Source organism: Magnolia sinica, chromosome 6 (genome assembly GCF_029962835.1).
Source record: "Magnolia sinica isolate HGM2019 chromosome 6, MsV1, whole genome shotgun sequence".
NCBI lineage: Eukaryota > Viridiplantae > Streptophyta > Magnoliopsida > Magnoliales > Magnoliaceae > Magnolia > Magnolia sinica.
In genome coordinates, this window is record NC_080578.1 from 11,435,340 (window position 1) to 11,453,109 (window position 17,770).

The 17,770-nt window shown below is 40.2% G+C and overlaps 1 protein-coding gene across 8 annotated transcripts in view; it reads right to left on the bottom strand.

The window, feature by feature from the left end:
- Positions 1-12,913, bottom strand: part of LOC131248269 (uncharacterized) — a 44,721-nt gene extending 31,808 nt beyond the window's left edge. For 3 of the 8 annotated variants that reach the window (XM_058248469.1, XM_058248471.1, XM_058248475.1), the window contains exons 1-9: positions 12,748-12,913; positions 12,575-12,658; positions 11,233-11,306; positions 10,840-10,873; positions 10,190-10,248; positions 9,740-9,854; positions 9,586-9,623; positions 3,700-3,797; positions 3,465-3,520 (exon numbers count right to left, since the gene is read on the bottom strand). In XM_058248469.1, coding sequence (XP_058104452.1) covers positions 3,465-3,520; positions 3,700-3,797; positions 9,586-9,623; positions 9,740-9,854; positions 10,190-10,248; positions 10,840-10,873; positions 11,233-11,306; positions 12,575-12,658; positions 12,748-12,882 — 693 coding nt within the window. In that variant the 5' untranslated portion in view covers positions 12,883-12,913. The remainder of the gene's footprint in view (positions 1-3,464; positions 3,521-3,699; positions 3,798-9,585; positions 9,624-9,739; positions 9,855-10,189; positions 10,249-10,839; positions 10,874-11,232; positions 11,307-12,574; positions 12,659-12,747) is intronic. The other 5 variants (XM_058248474.1, XM_058248468.1, XM_058248472.1 and 2 more) reach the window with 3 other exon arrangements.
- Between the last annotated feature and the right edge of the window lie 4,857 nt (positions 12,914-17,770).

Here is a 17,770-nt window from a genome sequence, read left to right on the forward strand (position 1 = left end):
ATGGGAAGGTGTGTTATTTGGCTCGCAAAGAGAATGGTGGATTCCACCATGAAATCATTACACTTTTCCATAATTTAGATTCTTGGCACAAGACGCTAGGTGAGTATTGTGAGAGGAATATGAGATTTCCATTTGCTACCCAGACAAGAACTCAAAATTAGAATTCATGTTTCAATAGTTCTCGTGGAAATTATCATCAGATAATTATTATTTTCCCTTTCTTTTGCCTTGGATTCCATGTGCTTGAAAATGCCCTTGGGAAAATGTTGGAGTTTTTCAGTGAAACCACAAGCAGTGTTCGAAGTATCAGTATCACTACAAGTATCGTTGGCCAGGGATACGGAAACAATATCGATATCGCTGATAACCGGAAATGCGGGGAAACATGGGGAAAACGGTGGAATTTTCAGCGAAACTTCAGGAGATGTTAAAATTTACATGTTTGCATATTTAGAAATTATATATATATACACACACACACACACACACAAAAAAAAAGAATGCATATATAACAAGTTTCCATTTAATGGGGCCTTAAAAGCATGTGTTGTTGTAAGTAGGGCTGTACACGAACCGAGTTAGCTCGGTTAGCTCGCTCGACTCGACTCAAAAAAGCTCGATTCGACTCAGTTCGAAACTGAGTTCAAGCCGAGTCGAGCTGGTTTTTTGAGCTCGAAAAAATTTCGAACCAAGTTCGAGCTTGCCCGAGCTCAACTCGACTCAGATCAAATCCAACTCGAATCGAACTTGCATCAAACCAATTCGGTGTCTCGGATACTTTGATATTGATGTTGCTCACAAACTGTTTGATGAAATGACTCAACGAAGTGTGGCTGTTGGCAAGGAAGGTATGTATATGAAACAAATACCTTTTTTTCTTGATTTTTATGTTTCTTAGAAGGTGTTTGCTGAAATACCTATAAAACCACTGCTGTTGTTTTACATACAGTGAGATTTTGAAGGTGTGGTCCATGTGTTTGTGAAAATGTTGCACTGGCAAACTCGGCTCAATCTTGGCTCGAACTCGACTCGAACTGGCCTGAGCAGTTGACCGAACCAAGCCGAGCTGGCCAGTTAGGCTCGAGGACCGAGCGCAGCCGAATTCGAGCTGAGGACTCGTGTGCACCTCTAGTTGTAAGAAATCAGCCCAACCAACCCATCGGGCCTATTTAACCATCCAAACATCCATCGATATTGCAAAATATCAACAAAACGTGATATTTACCAAGAAATCATCAACAATCGGAAAGGAAACGAAATATTGTGGTCTCAATATCGCGCATGTTGTGATTTCGATAATATTGAGATATTATCAATATTAGCAATGACAAATTGAACACTATATACAACCATGTGCCCATGAAAAAAAAAATTGAAATAATTTTTTTCTAATAAACAAAATTTTGATGATATCAATACGTTGGCGATATTATTGAAATGTCGTCGATACACTTATGATACAAGCGTTACCTAGAATTGCATAGTCAAAAATATTGGCGATACATTGGCAATATTAATGCATTGGCAATACAAGCGACCACTAGAATTTCCATAATTGAAAATATTGGTGATTACATTAGTGATATTGATACGTTGGCAATACTAAGCGATACATTGCTAATACCTGAAAATTCTAATACTACCAACGTTATCAGTATCGCTACCAGTGTTATCGGTATCATTGAGCTGGAGATAAAGATAATATCAGATATGTTTCGATAATATCGGGGATAATTCGAACACTGACTACAATAGATGTTGAAGGACACATGATTACATGAACTCAAAACATTACAAAAAATAAAATAAAATAAACCTATGCATAAAAGTTTTCTTTTAAGGGATGACAAACCTATTGATGCAGGACAACTAACCACTTGCTCTAAAAATTTGAACTGATAGAGAGTGGCAAATCAATCCCTTTATCTCATAGCCTAGGCCTCACAACCCATGGGTTAGGTCCTAAACCAAACCCCCCTCGTGAGCCCCACATCACATGGGTTCTGCCTCACATGGGCCGCCCACCTCGAGTGTGCCTCTGCATCTCACAAGCCACCCCACTCGAGCTGGGTGTGAAAATGCCCCTGCATTAATCACCCCTGGTGAGGAGTCTCGAACACGAGACTTCCGGCTCTGATAACACTTTGATGTAGGACAACTAATCACTTGCTCTAAAAGCTCGAACTGATAGAGCGTGGTGAATCAATCCCCTTATTTCATAGCCCAGGCCCCACATCCCATGGGTTAGGTCCTCGACCGAACCCCCCTCATGAACCCCACATCACATGGGTTCCACCTCACACGAGCCACCTGCCTCACATGGGTGGGGCCCGCCTCACATGGGCCGCCCTAAACCCTCACGGATGGTTTTGCATCATTGAACTATGACACTGAAAATATCGGTTGCTACATTTGAACACTAATGGTCAATTGACGGAAATAGCCATTTATATCGATGGTACAATGACTAAAGAAACTGAAGTTGATGTGCAAGGTCAGACACATCAGAAATTGGGTCATATGCTCCTGCAGTATATTTTGTATTTAGACGTAAGAAAGTTATAGCTGAAAGTGGATGGTGAACTTGACTAGCATACACTCACTTTATGGGAGCTGCTAGCTTGTGATTCCCCTAACCCTATTTGGGTTGGGGAATTGATGGATAATCCACATTCACAGAAAAGGAGAATGACATCAAACTTCGAATAGACCATTGGCATTCCAAGTATTTCATCCACTTTACAGATTCTACCTCAATTTGCCTTCCCCAAAAGAAGATGCAGGTTTTTAAGGACTGGATGTGTTATGAAGTTTCACAAAATGTTCTCTGCTCAGTGCTTCTTCATGCCTTCATGCTAAATGTTAAACAGTTGTCTATTAGGGTCAGCTCTGCATTAAAAGAATAAGTGACTTCATCGAAATCACACTTGGAAAACAAATCAACTAATTTCTTGGTTGTGCATACATATTTTCCTCATTTGTGAGTAAAATCTCAATTTGCAGTCACTTGTAATCCTTCGGACTCTAGTGGAGTCAGATTCCTGACGATGTTGGTTGATCTGGGCCTAATGCTCCAAAGAAATCCAATCCAAGCATCCACACCACTACAACAGTCTGTATTTATAGTTTAGAAGTAAGAACAGTGAAGGGAGGAAAAGGTTTTCTAGGGACATGGATGTTGTTGAAGCATGAGAAAATGTTTTGCTCCTATCATCATGTTAATCATTATTTATCAGGGTCATAACATATTATTGTCCTACATCAAGAATAAGTCTATTACATTAAAATAAAATAAAAAATAAAAAATAAAATAATAATAATAATAATAATCATATTAGGAACACATTTACTAATTTCAGGTTAGGCGTATTTGTTTCCTTATTTAAGGGACAAATCAGGAAAAGTGTGCAATCTACAAATATAATCCACCACCACATACCACAAAGCAAGATGACTAACCACACCTCAATTATGACTGGCTTCCCATCTTTCGTTGCCTTCTTCAAATCCCCTGCCAACCCTAGCAAAACACAATATCTCATGATAGGAATCATGTCACAACATCAACATAAAAGATGTGTAAAATCTACTAAAGATATGGCTGAAAATGATTTAATATAATATACAAGAGCAATTATCTGCTATAACTACAAATAAATAAATAAAAGACATCCCAACTACTTGGAATCCAAGGACTACCTTTCCGAACAATTCTACATTCTCGACAAAATTCAGTAATGAGTTCTTCAGAGGAGCTGAATTCCCGTGCCCATACTGGAATAGATGCCAATGGTGCACTACATATGCAGTGATAGGTATTAGCATTTTTGTGGTACTCACATAAGAATAAATAAATAAATAAATAAGGAGCATAGAAGAGCCCTAAAAGAGTTATCAACACAAATTCAAAATGGCTAACCAGACAGTAGTTAACATGAGTAAGATGGGGGTACTTTTTTTATATATATACCCAGTCTAATGTTAAAGAATAAAAAAAACACAGAAATAGATTAGATCAGTTGTGTTCGATATTCCTAGCAATAGAGGAGTACATCCTAAGTGTGTATTTGGATGCATTATTTTAATTATTTTGCAATTATTATTCAAATAAAGTGGGAATATCTGTTTCATAATCTCCTTCATCAACATTCATACTAAGGAGCATCCAAGCAAGAAGAAGACAAAAAAAAAAAAAAAGGGTAGCTTGCCCTTAGGCTTTTTTTTTTTTTTTAATAAAACCTTTCTTACCAATAAAAGTAAATTAAAAAAAAAAAAAGTCATACCAAGCGTTGAGGCTCTGAATTTTGACTATGTCAAGTTCTAGTTGGACTTGAAAGAAACCCAACTGCTATTTGAGGGCTACTTCCTCATCATGGATGCTTGGAAACGAGCTTTGCTAAGTGCACACGGGCGTGCAATAAAGCTCATGTACACCCACACAAGTGCCAGCATGGCACCAACGTGCAAGATCTAATCCATCCATCAGGTTGGTCTTGGTCCAACCTTGTACATGTTTTCCCAAAAATAAAATCTGGTCCAATCAAGCATGCGGACCCCAATATTGGAAACAAGTATATGGGTTCAATTGGTGGTTCAACCTAATTCTTAGGCTAGGGCATCAATACAATGGTTTTGTTCTGGGAGAGTATAGCAATGATAGGATCTCGACACGTGGCAAGGAAAGCGTTAGTGAAGAGGAGGAGAAAATGCGTGGTGGGGAAACGTCAGTCAAGGACTTCGATTCGAAGAATGAAGTAGGAGGTTCAGGAGGCGTCCAAGCTAGGAGGGAGCTTTCACATGGCTCCACTCCTCTCCCGGAGAGAATCCGAGCATGGGAGCCTTAGGTGAGGAAGGAGTTGTTTCAACTCTAGGTCCAGAGCATTCTTCTCTAGCACTTGTGTCGATTGCTCATGTGGAAGACTTCTACACTCACACGCTCAATGCATCACTTATGCCACTCGCTCGTGTGGACATTTCTTCTCCTCACACATTCCCTACTTTCGGTGCATGTGGAAGGGCCATCCCTCTTTATACTTCGGACCCAGAGTCCTTTACACACTCTAGGGGATCTTCTATCATGGAGAGGGGATGAAAGGCTCTCACTCAGATGGCCAGGTGCAGAGGTCTATGGTCCCAAATCTTCTCCCTCTCGCATGGTGTGCTCCTGAGGAACTCGTCGACAACGTGTGATCGGGAAGAATTGTTGTGTGTGGAACCGATTCAGTCAATCACCCAGTCCGCTGCCATTCCAGAAGTTGATGGAGGCGGCCAAGATTGTCAACCCTTGACCTAAGATAGAAAGTGGATGAAAGATGCCCTTGGGCGAGTAGGCAGAATGGTGGGAGCCTCCTGTGGGGAAACTGACAAAGATCTCAAAGCTTTTATGAAGTTTGTCAGGGCGACTGGTAGAACTCTTTTACAAGTGCAGACAGTTTCAAAGAAACACAAATCTCTTAAAGGATGGCGAGAACTGCGCAGTCTAGGTTCATCAATCAATTATGATTCGAAATGCAAGGCAATTGCTGCAAGACGGGGTTTAGCGGTTAAGAGGGGTTCTCAATGAAGGTCCTTTTTGTGGAATGTCAGGGGGCTAGGGTGTAGGAATAAAAGAAATCAGATTCGAAAGTTGTGCAAGAAGTCGAAACCACAACTGATCGCACTGTAGGAAACAAAGTTGAGTTCGGTTGATAGGAAAGTGTTAGATTCTATGTGGGGTTGCAAGCGAAAGGATTGGATTGTGTTGGATTCTGTTAGTGCATCGGAGAGTACTGTTGTTGCATGGTCCACTCAATTACGGACAAAGCTAGACTCTTCAGTAGGTTCTTATTCTGTTTCGGTCCTTCTTAAAGATATTGCTTCCAGTTTTCTCTGGATCTTTTCTTCTGCTTATAGCCCTTCTACTCCTGTCCATAGGTCACTACTGTGGGAAGAATTGGATGCAATTCGGGCAAGGTGGCACCATCCCTTGTGCGTAGGAGGGGATTTTAATGTTACTTGTTTCTCTTTCGAAAGAAGGAATAAGATCTCGCAGAGCATGAGGGCTTTCTCGAATTGGGTGAAGACCAATGATATGGTAGATCTTCCGATGGAAGGGGCTCTTTACGCCTGGTCCAATGGTCAGAAGAATCTTCTTATGTCCCGCATTGATAGATTTATAGTTTCAGTTTATTGGGTCAATAAATTTCCTTTCGCTAAGCAGGTTGGTCTTCCCAAGATGGTCTCGGATCACAGGCTAGTCTTGCTTCAGGCAGAAGACGAAAACTGGGGTTAAACCTTTCCAATTCGAATTAAGTTGGTTGATGGTTGAAGGTTTTGCTAAAAATGGTCAAAGAATGGTGGGCTTCTTTCAAAGTTGAAGGATTTGCAGGCTTTGTGCTATCTTAGAAGTTGAGGATGCTTGAAGGAAAAATTAACAACTAGACAAGGGAGATGCTGCAGAACAGGGAGAAGGAAACTGATTCCATACAAGCAGACATTCACGTGTTGGACCTTAAATAGGAAGGTGTCCCCCTGACATACAAAGGGCTTAACAAAATATCACAATTGTCTATTCATTATGAGAAGAGAATTTTAGATAAAGAAATAAAATGGAGACAAATATCTCGAGCTCTCTGGCTCAAAGAAGGGGATAAAAACAAATTCTTTCACGGTATGGCAAGTGCTGGGGCAAGAAATAACAGGATCGGCTGCTTGATGGTGGAGAATAAGCAGGTGACAAATAAGGAGAGAATATGTAAGGCTGTCATAAACTTCTAAAATCAGTTGCTGACAAGAGAAAGTGGGAAAAGGCCTCAGCTCGATCATCTCGAATTCGGGCAGATATCTCAAATTCAAGCCATTGATCTTGAGAAACTAGTCTCAGAAGAGGAAGTGAAAGCAGCAGTGGTGGCTCTTGGGAGAAACAAAGCCCCGAGCCCAAACAGGTTTCCTCTGGTTTTCTTCCAAACCAAGTGTTTTGGGAAGAGGTTAAGATGGATGTCTTGGCTTTCGTCAAATAATTCTTCAATAAAGGCATGTTGTCCAAAGAGATGGGGGCTTCATTCATCGCAATTATCCATAAAATTGAAGGCACCGAAAATTTGAAAGATTTCAGGCCGATAAACCTGTTATGGAATCCTTATAAAATTCTAGCCAAGATCCTAGCGACTAGATTCCAACAGGTCCTTCCAAGTATTATTTCAGGAAATCAAAGTGCGTTTGTTGCTGGTCGCCAAATTCTGGATTATGCCTTACTCACGCACGAGTGCATCAACTCCAAATTCAACGAAGGCAAACCAGGTATAGTTTGTAAGTTGGACATCGAAAAGGCTTACGATCATATCGATTGGAGCTTCATGGACTACATGTTGGGGCGCTTCAGCTTTGGTCAACTTTGGAGAAGATGGATGTTGGAGTGTGTGGGATCGGCCTCATGCTCGATTCTAGTAAATGGCTCCCCGAAAGGTTTCTTTAAGGCATCAAGAGGTCTACATCAGGGAGACCCTTTGTCCCCTTTTCTATTTTTTATTGTGGCGGAAGCGCTTGGTAAGATGCTACAAAAAGGGCAAGAATCGAGCCTCATTAGTGGGTTTGAGATGGCGAGATTAGGACCAGCAGTTGCCCACCTACAATTTGCGGACGACACTATATTATTTTGTGGAGCGGAGGAAGCCTCGGTTGATGACTTGCAGAAGATTATTGCTTGCTTCGAAGTTGTGTCATGGCTGAAGGTAATGATCTCAAATGTTAGCTATTAGGAGTGCACTTGAGGGAGGAAGAGGTAAGAAAGTTTGTGGAAATCTTTGGGCGTGGGCTAAGTAGTTTTCCATCTACATACTTGGGTCTCCCTCTTTGTATCGGCACGCTAGCGAGACACTTATGGGATTCGGTGATAGAGAGAATTGAAAGGAAGCTCTCTTCTTGAAAATGTAGGCATTTGTTGTTAGGGGGGAGGTTGACTTTAATCAAAACGGCTTTCTCAAACATGCCCATCTACTTCATGTCGCTTTTCAAATGTCCAAAATCGATGCTTGATACTTTGGAGAAATTAACGCGCAATTTCCTTTGGAGGGGTAAAGTTACAGCGAAGAAATTCCATCTTCTTAAATGGGAGGATGTGTGTAAGCCAATTCAGGAAGGGGAAGCTGGTCTGAGAGTGTTGAACACAGTGAACAAGGCTCTTTTGGGAAAATGGTAATGGTGATTTACTATAGAAGAGCACAACTTGTGGAAAGAGGCAATATCGGCAAAATATGGAACAAGTCATGGGGGGTGGTGGTCAAAGGAGACCTCCAGGTACAAAGCTTTGGGTATGTTGAAAGCAGTGTTTGCTTTAGCCCCAAGATTTAAGGAAGAGGTCCTTTATTTGATGGGAGATGGTACCCGGATACACTTTTGGAAAGATCATTGGTTGGGTGATTGTCTCCTCAAAGACGCTTTTCCAAGTCTAGTTGCGATTGCCATTGACAAGAATGTGAGTATCGCCAATTACTTCTCTAGGAATGAAGGGGGAGTGGTGTGGGCGCCTCCTTGTCGTAGAGGTTTGAGTGATGAGGAAGTGGAGACGTTCATCAGGCTCTTGGACAAGCTGAACTTAGTATCAATAGGAGAATGGGGGGAGGATGTTCTGATTTGGAGAGACCAGAAATCATATCATTTTTCAGTCCAATCCTTTCGCAAGAAGTTAGCAACTCCTATTTTGGCCCCCACGTTTAACTACTGGTTCTAGAAGTACGATACTCCTCCAAAGGTGGCTGCTTTTGTGTGGTTGGTAGGAAGGAATAGGATCCTTACCATCGACAATCTATGCAAGAGAGGTATGGTGCTTCCAAACATTTGTCTCCTATGCATGGGGGATGCAAAATCTGTGGATCACCTTTTCCTTCATTGTATGTTCACAAGGAATATATGGGGATCATTCTTATCAGGGTTGAATGTTAGTTGGGTCATGCTGGCGTCCATTCCCTGCTTTCTTGCCTCATGGGATGAAGGAGGCCTTGGGAAAGATGGCAAGGCGGTTTGGCCCTTGGTGGCTATATGGGTACCTTGTGGGCGATTTAAGGAGAAAAGAACGGGTTTGAAGGATTTGGATCCTCATGTTATCATTTGCCCTCTTGGGCATCTAGTTTTTCCTTTGTAGTTTTTGTTCATTCTTTTTCTGCTTTGTGCGGCTCGTAATAAAATTTGTGTTACCTCTCAAAAAAATATATAGTGATGTCATTCTAATGGATAGAATGGATGTCAGACTTATCTTGCCACAATAGCACATTTGTGGCATGTACATGAGCTTTATTGGACACGCATTAGGCTCAGCAAAGCTCCGGGGAAACCTCACTAAATTTCGTCACTTCCTTTTGATTAAACTGAATGTTCACAAACCATTTTCTTTTCAATAAATAAAATAAAATAAATACTGAATGTTCACAATTCAATTTACTTGTGCATCCAAATGCAGCCCAAAGAACCTGAGAAGAAATTCTCCAATTCAGTTAAAGGCTTTCAGATATAAAGTAGCATGGATATAAGTAAATCTCTCATACATCAAAAGATGATAATCAGAGAAAATAAAAATTTTTAAAAATAATAAAGAATAAAGAGTTCACATACTCTGTTGACGTGCGTAGTAACTCATAAACCATATCCGTCTGTTGCATTAAGACAGAGAACACATGCAAAGAATAAGTGAATCAGGAATATAAGCTAAATAGCTCAATAGGAATGATTATAAGTGTTGAAAAAACAAAAAGATATAAAGATTCACCTGTAAAACATTTGGCAAGTTTAGTCGTTGAGCAAGTTGTGTAGCAATGGTGGATTTCCCAGAGCAAGCAGTTCCACATACAAGAATTACCAAGGGAACTCTTTGGTGATGGAATCTAGGGACACAAGATAAGAACACCTAATTATAAGATTGTAAGAAGCAGTTCAAACCAGAATATACAGAAAATAAATGTGTATATCATACGCCCACACACATGAGAGAGAGAGAGAGAGAGGGTGGGGGCAGGGAGAGCACATGCAAATAAAATAAAACACAGGATTTACAGTATGATTTTCTTTATTGAGCTAGATTTTAATATTCATTTTCCGCAACTAAATGATTGTGGCAACTCATCCACTTTACAAGTGGCATACATGCAATCCAGCCCATCAAAATCTTGGGCCCCATTGTTGATCATAGATCAAAATCACAATGGTCAGTTCCACCAACCTGGTCATCATTTTATAACGGTTGATATATTCTTCTCCATAGCCCCGCCGCTCCATAAGCTGCAGACATGACTTTAGGTTATTAGATTCCAAACCCAGAAAGCTCCAAAGGTGTCCCTATAGTTCACTAAGAACTCAAGGTTTAAAAACACTGAAAGACTCCTAGTGGCATTGCCATTTTGAAACAGAAAACCGGATGAAAAAGAAAAAGATGGGACCCAAAAAAATATTATCTTCCAAAAAACGAAGAAAAGGTGGGACCCATGGGAAAATAATTTCGCTTTTCTTTATCAAACTCAGCGTTATAGTCCACAACATGCACTGTTTATAGTTAAAAATATCTCATGCAAATAACAGCCCTGTGCTGTTATATAATGGCCTTCATTGAGAAAATAACAGCAGTCATTTAACAGGTGTTTTTCATAACATAACACTATCGAGTGACCTTTCCCATTATAACAGCCATTGTAGCAGCTTCATGAAAATCTTTCAAATCATGATCAGAACTAAGGGTTGTCATATCTTAAATTTCATTATTGACATACCTAAGAATTATGAATACGTATGTGAATTGTTGGGTCCCATTTACTGAATTTTTACAGGAAAAATAACCAAGTAATAGAGAAAAGCGCATGCTTAACTTGGAAGTACCTTAAATAGATTGGCTTCTAAATCAGATTGGGAACTGCAGAAATAATCGACCCAAACAATGGTTAGTCCAAGAATAAGTAGAAAAGGTATATCACCCATTGACAATTTATAGAAAATAATCAAGAAGACCAAGAAATAGTAAGATCCTTGAGCCCTCTTTGGTAGACGCCTAAAAATGAGTTCATCTCATTTGAGCAACAGCAATTTTGTTATTGATCTCTAATACATAATTACTGTTAAAATGAACTCACCATGTGTTACAAACCAAGATCTCTAATACATAATTACTGTTAACTAAAATGAGATGAACTCATTTTCAGGCATCTACCAAACAGGCCCTCATTGAATTTCATAGTAACAAAAGAAAGAAAAGGCAGTGGTATGATAACATACACGTCTAAAAGGCTGTTGTCGATGAGAAGCTTTTTGAGTTCAAGAGCAATTTTAATTGCAACATGATTGGGAATCTGTGGAAAACAATTTACAGTCGGATTACTCCAAGTTCTTCCCATACGGTCAAGATCATCCACTCTAGTAAAATGCACTGAATTTTGATTTAGTTTCCAAAGCATAACCCAAGAGCAGCTCCCAAATTGCAATTTCTATCACTTCAAATCAAGCTCAAAACACAGAATTACAACCTAACGTTTAAGTGTCATTTCGAATTACAACCGCACACTTTGGTCGTTTCCTCTATACCAATTAGTAAATGCACAAACTACATTCTGCTTAAATTGACGAGCATCCAGACACACCTGACAATGAACTGGAAACTGACATCTTCCTTTATGTTTGTTTTTCCTTAATGTTATCGCTAAACGAAACTGGGGAAGGCATGTCTTTCGTTCTGCTTGTTTTGCACTTGAAAATCAACAGAAATGAATTGAATGTGGACTGGTATGGTGTAATTTCTCTTTGAATCATACAGCTGCTAGCGAGTAGCTGAACTAGAGTGGGCCCACTTTTGCGGGCCACCTGATGATCAAGTAACCTACCCTTTGGTCCAAGGCTACTTCATGATGTGCCCAGACCAATGAATGTTTTAGGGGTCGTTTGAATGCCTGTAAATGGGGCTAACCGTAAATGGTTTACAGTCTGTGTTTGGATGCTGAAAAATGCCTGTAAATGATTTACAGGCTGTAAATCATTTACAGCTTTCAGCCCCATTTGATTTACAGGCAAAAAGCTGGGATTTCATTTACAGCCTAACGACTATAAATGGAAAGATTGGCTCTCCATTTACAGGACCTAAACAATTTACAGGCTATCCAAACTCAGACAATCATTTACCTGTAAATTATTTACAGCTTACAGCCAAACAGGACAGGCTGTAAATGATTTACACCACTTAAACCATTTACAGGCATCCAAACAGCCCCTTCGACTTCACCCACGCCAGCCATGTTGGCACAGGTGACATGATTTGCCTCTTCAAGCTCTCTATGCTGCGAATGCCCACACCCAGGTTCCTAACAACTCTTTCCCATTACCCAAACACAGTTTCTGAAATACCCAAACAAGATAAACAGAATCTATTTCACAGAATATCTGTTTCTGAGAAACACTTCCGCTCCACCTTTAAGATTGAGGGAGCCAAATAACCCATAAGAAAAGCTTATTAAAATAATAATAATAATAAATAAAAGCAAATTCATAAAATCCGCGAGGAAAACTTGTGAAACAAATAATTCCTAAAAGAATACTTTTAAAAAATGAAAATGGATGGCGTAGATACCTTTGTGACAGTCAGCATCCTACTGAGGAGGAAGCGAGATAAAACGTAGTAATGATCGGCATTACCACCCAGCCATACTTTTACCTGATCAAACCCATCAGAAGAAAAAATAAAATGAAAAATTCATGTAGAATATAAGTGGGACCCACGTCAGAAGAGAGAGGGGAGATGACCTTTACGAAATCGTACTTGGATGAAGCGTTTCGGGCAGCTAATCTGACCGCAGGCAGGGAGGAATCTCCCTTGTTCTCGCCGGACTCTTCTACGGCGGGAGGAATGGAAGCTGCAACTCCTTTGCCTCTCTCCATCCTCTCTCTCTCTCTCCTATCTCTCTGCTGCTGCGGTTTTCTTTAGCTGGGGAGCGGATTCGGCCAGGTCGGTGAAACACCGACTTCGGTCGGGGAGCGAATTAGATACTGAACACTTTGGCTGCCAAAAGTGACGTGGTGAAATTGGATGGGCTGAACGCCAAGAGTCCGTTGCCTTATAATTAAGGCTCAGGAGCTCCGTTATACGTCTCTTTCCGTTTGGCGGTGCACGCACTCGACCACGGAAGGGTAAATGCTCTTTCTATTGGACTATGATGTATATATTGTATCCACACCGCCCATTCATTCAGGGAGATCATTTTAGGGCATAATCCAATGAGTGAGAAAGATCCAATTTTCAAGTGCACTCCACCGTAGAAAACAATGGGAATTGAACGCTTACCATTAAAATCTTTTTGGGCCACAGAAGCTTTCGATCAGGCTAATATTTATGTTTTACCTTATTCCATGTCTTTTTTAACTTATTAAAAAGTTAGATCTCAAATAAATATCATGGTCAGCGCTAGGATGGTTTCAATGGAGGCTGTCACTGTCTCACTGTTTTCTGTGGTGGGTCCACTTGAACTTTGAATCTACCTAATTCTTTTGCTTACTCCCTAAAATGGTCTCTCCAAATGAATTGATGGTGTGGATACAACACATACATCATAGTGGGGCCTGGTGACGTCTCACGAGACTACTACCATCCGGTTGATTAGCCACCCGCTTCGCTACTCTATATAATTTAAAGAATTAAAAAGTTCCCATCTTCTATAAATTACTAAAATGCCGTCACATCGAGTAATTAAAAGTAGTAACATGTATAGGCGGTGCCCACAGTGATATTTTTGATAAATCTATCCTGGCCATCAGTTTTTTTAGATTATGTTACGACATGGACCTAACAATGATATTAATCCAAACCTCGAGTGGGCCACACAATAGGAAAAGATGAGGATTGAGTTTCCGCCATTGAAACATTCAAGCAGCCACAAAAGTTTTGGATTATGCTAATGTTTTTATAATTTCAGTTCATCCCTGTAAGAATAACCTCATGAACCATGTGGATGGCATATATACGTCATGATGGACCTGAGAAATTTTCAACGAATGGAATTCCACCACTTACTATTTCCAGCCGCACAGCCCACATGAGTTTTAGATCTACCTTATTTTTAAGCCTACATTATAAGATGATATGGAAAAAATGATGGACAAAGTGAATTTCTCACAAACATCGTGATGTGCCCCACCTAGCTTGCCGTTGAAGGAAGTTCATGCTGATGGCTTTGGCCACAATCCATGTCCATTGGAAACAGAAGCCGGTTGGCTACTTAATCAGAACGTAGCGAGTCTGGCTAACCGTAGTGAGTTTGGCTATTGATGTAACATCACCATGTTCTTTGGGCCCCATCATGATGTATGTGTTGTATCCACACCATCCATCCATTTGGAGAGGTCATTTTAGAGAGTGAGCCAAAGAATTGGGCTGATCCAAAGTTCAAATGGACCCCACCAAGGGAAAAAGTGGGACAGTGACAGCCATTGTTGGAATCTTCCTAGGGCTAACAATGATGCTTATTTAAGATCCAACTCTTTTATAAGTGAAAAAAGACATGGAATAAGGTAAAGCATAAATATGAGCTTGATCGAAAACTTCTGTGGCCCAAAGAGGTTTTAATAGTAAGCGCCAATCTCCATTGTTTTCTACAGTGGGGTGCACTTGAAATTAGATCATGCCCTAAAATGATCTCACAAAATGGGTGGGCAGTATGGATACAATATATACATCATGGTTGCGCTTATGAAAAATAGTGACGTCACTTCAACAGGGGCCAAGAAAAGAAATGAGTTGAAAAGCATTTACCCATAAGTGGTCGAGTGTGTGCACCGCCAACAGGAGACAGGACGTACAACAGAGCTTTAATGGGAAGAACATCAATTGTAAGGCAACATAGCATTCAACCAATTCTATTTCACCACGTCACCTCCTGGCTACTGACGTGTTCAGTATCTAATCCGCTCCCCTTCGGTTGAGCCGTGACCGTGGGGCCACCATTATGCATGTTTTGTACATCAGGCGGTCCATCCATTTTTCCAAATTATCTTAGGAATAATGCGAAAAATGAAGCACTTCCGAATCTCCTGTGTACCACACCACAGGAACATGCGGTGATTAAACGCTCACCATTAAAATTTTCCTAGGACCTACCGTAATGTTTATTTGCCAATCCAGCCTGTTGATAAGACCACTCAAACGTGGATAAAGTTAGTAGCTCATGAGAAGTTTTTAATGATCAATCACTATGTTTCCTGTCATACGGTCGACTAGAAATTTGGATTGCTTCATTTTTGTCCAAATGTCTCAAGGTAGTGTTTGGTGCACCGTACTGTGACAGATTCGATGAGATATACTCTATAATACCACCTTTTGAGTGGAAGTAGGAAACGGATTGGCTACTCCCCCCACACTAACTAATGGCTGGTGGTTGGTGCTATGTAGGCCCCACCATGATATATGTGTTTCATCCATGCCGTCCAATTATTTTTACAGATCATTTTCCAGTGTGAGTCCAAAAATGAGGTATATCCAAATCTCAAGGGAACACATTATAGAAAACAATGTTGAATGAGAGTCAACCGGTAAAAACATTTTGGAGGCATAAAAGTTTTGGATCAAGCTGATCTTTGCTTTTTCTCTTCATTTGGGCATCTATGACCTAATCAACAGATTGAATGTCCAATAAACAGTATAGTGGGCTTTAGGAAGATTTTAATGGTGGATATCCAATCACTATTGTTTTCATGTGGTGTGGTCCACCTGAGATTTATATGCCTCTCATTTTTGGTATAAACCAATAAAATGATATGTAAAAATGATTTAACGGAATGGATGAAACACATACATCATAGTGGGGCCCACAGAGCGCCAACCACCAGCCAGTGGCCGGGGGAGTAGCCAATCCGTTTCCGTGGAAGTGTGTTAGTTAAGATGTCTATCAGTAACAATTTCACGCTTTCGAAACCGCACCAAAGCGTTGAGGATTGAAAGGGGAAATGTTATATTTATTTTGAATTTGCAACATCCACATCTATATATAGCAAGTTAGCAACTGATCGTTTGCGTGGTGTGCCACCGTGATGAAAGTGTTATATTCATACTATTCATCAGTTTTACGATATCATTTTAGGCCATGGGCCCACAAAAAAGATTCAATGCTTAAGCGGACCACACCTCAAAAGAAAGTGAGGATTGAATGTTTACTATTGAAAATGTCTTATGGGCCACTGAAGGTTCGGAGCAATATCATATTTGTTCTTTTTTCCTTCATCCATGTCTACGTAACCTCGTTAGCAGGTTGGATGACTTATCAAGGTTTCAACACTGCCTTTTGTGGCGTGGTCCACTTGAGCTTTGGATCTGTTTCATTTTGTGCTCATGACCTAAATTCATCTCGAAAATGAATGGACGGTGTAGATGTAACACTGACCATGGAGGTTGGTGGTGTGATACTCCACTCAATATGCTTCCGAAAGCTTACTCCACGTGGATGAAATGAAACAAACATTCGAACATGTATTCAGTGTCCCTGGGCTCCGAAACTATACATTTCAAACATGAAGGCGAGTATTCGCATATCTCCTTGTACACCGACAATACCCAACACTCCGTAATGCCACTTAGTCGTTTACATTTTATGCCCATTTGTTCCCAAATTGCCCCTATTTAGGAGACACTATGGTAAGCCGGACCTATTCTCCTTTGCGGTACATACTAGATGCACCCTGACAGAAATGTTTTCCGCTTCTCATTTTCTGATTGTCGTGTATTTACTATATTTTTACATTAAATAGTTATGGAGGCGGCTTGACAGTGATAGCAAACGCTATTTTAGTAGCTTATGACTTGAAAAATGAGGCAGACTCTGTAACCCCCACTATAACATGTGTTTTATCTACGTGGTGCATTCATTTTTTAAAGATCATTTTAGGCATAAACTAAAAAATCAGGCACATCCAAAGATCAAGTGAACCACAATATAAGCTAAACTTTTCAATAGTTATCGTTCAATCTTCAGTTGAACTTTAGATTTCCTAAAATAATCTGAATTAATAGATGGATGACATGGATATAATACATGTATTATGATGGGCCCACAAGGTCTCTCGGGCTTGAAATGGTTGGAATTGTTACTAATTTCGAGGTGAAATTACTCCTTTCACCTGAACACCGGAATCAAATTGTGTACCGAGTAACTCAGTACCGCAAGGGTTGCTGAGTTGACATGGCAACATTCTATTGGCTCTCATATGTGGGGTTTGTTTCACTCCTCCAAACGGAAGAGCAAACGGCGTTAGCCCGTTTCTCTCTCCAGACTTGCGTAGAGAGATTCTCTCTCCCGCCGTGCATGAAATAAAATAAAATAAAATAGAGAGAAAGATCCGGCAGTATCTTTTGTTTTCTCTCCTGTCAACCTCTCGTCTCCCGAGTTCGACCACCCTCTCTCTCTCTTGGATTGGCATCAACCCATTTCTCTACATGGTGATGTTGATTTAGGATTAGGGATTTTGCTCCATTCGGTTGATAGTTTGATGAGAGATTAGAGAGTAGGGTTTAAAATTGAAAATCCGTAGTAGGGAATTTTTCAAATCCTTAATCCATAACTTGAGATTCTTCAAATTTCTAATTCCTAATTAGTATTTTTATATTAAAAATTGAAAATCCATATTAGGGGATTTTTCAAATCCCTAATCCGCAACTTGAGATTCTTCCAATTCCTAATTAACAATTTTCAAATCCCTAATCCATAACAGGGGATTTTTCGATTTTCAATCCCTAATTAGGATTTTGCATTTGTAAATCTAATTGGGGACTCTTTTTTTTTAA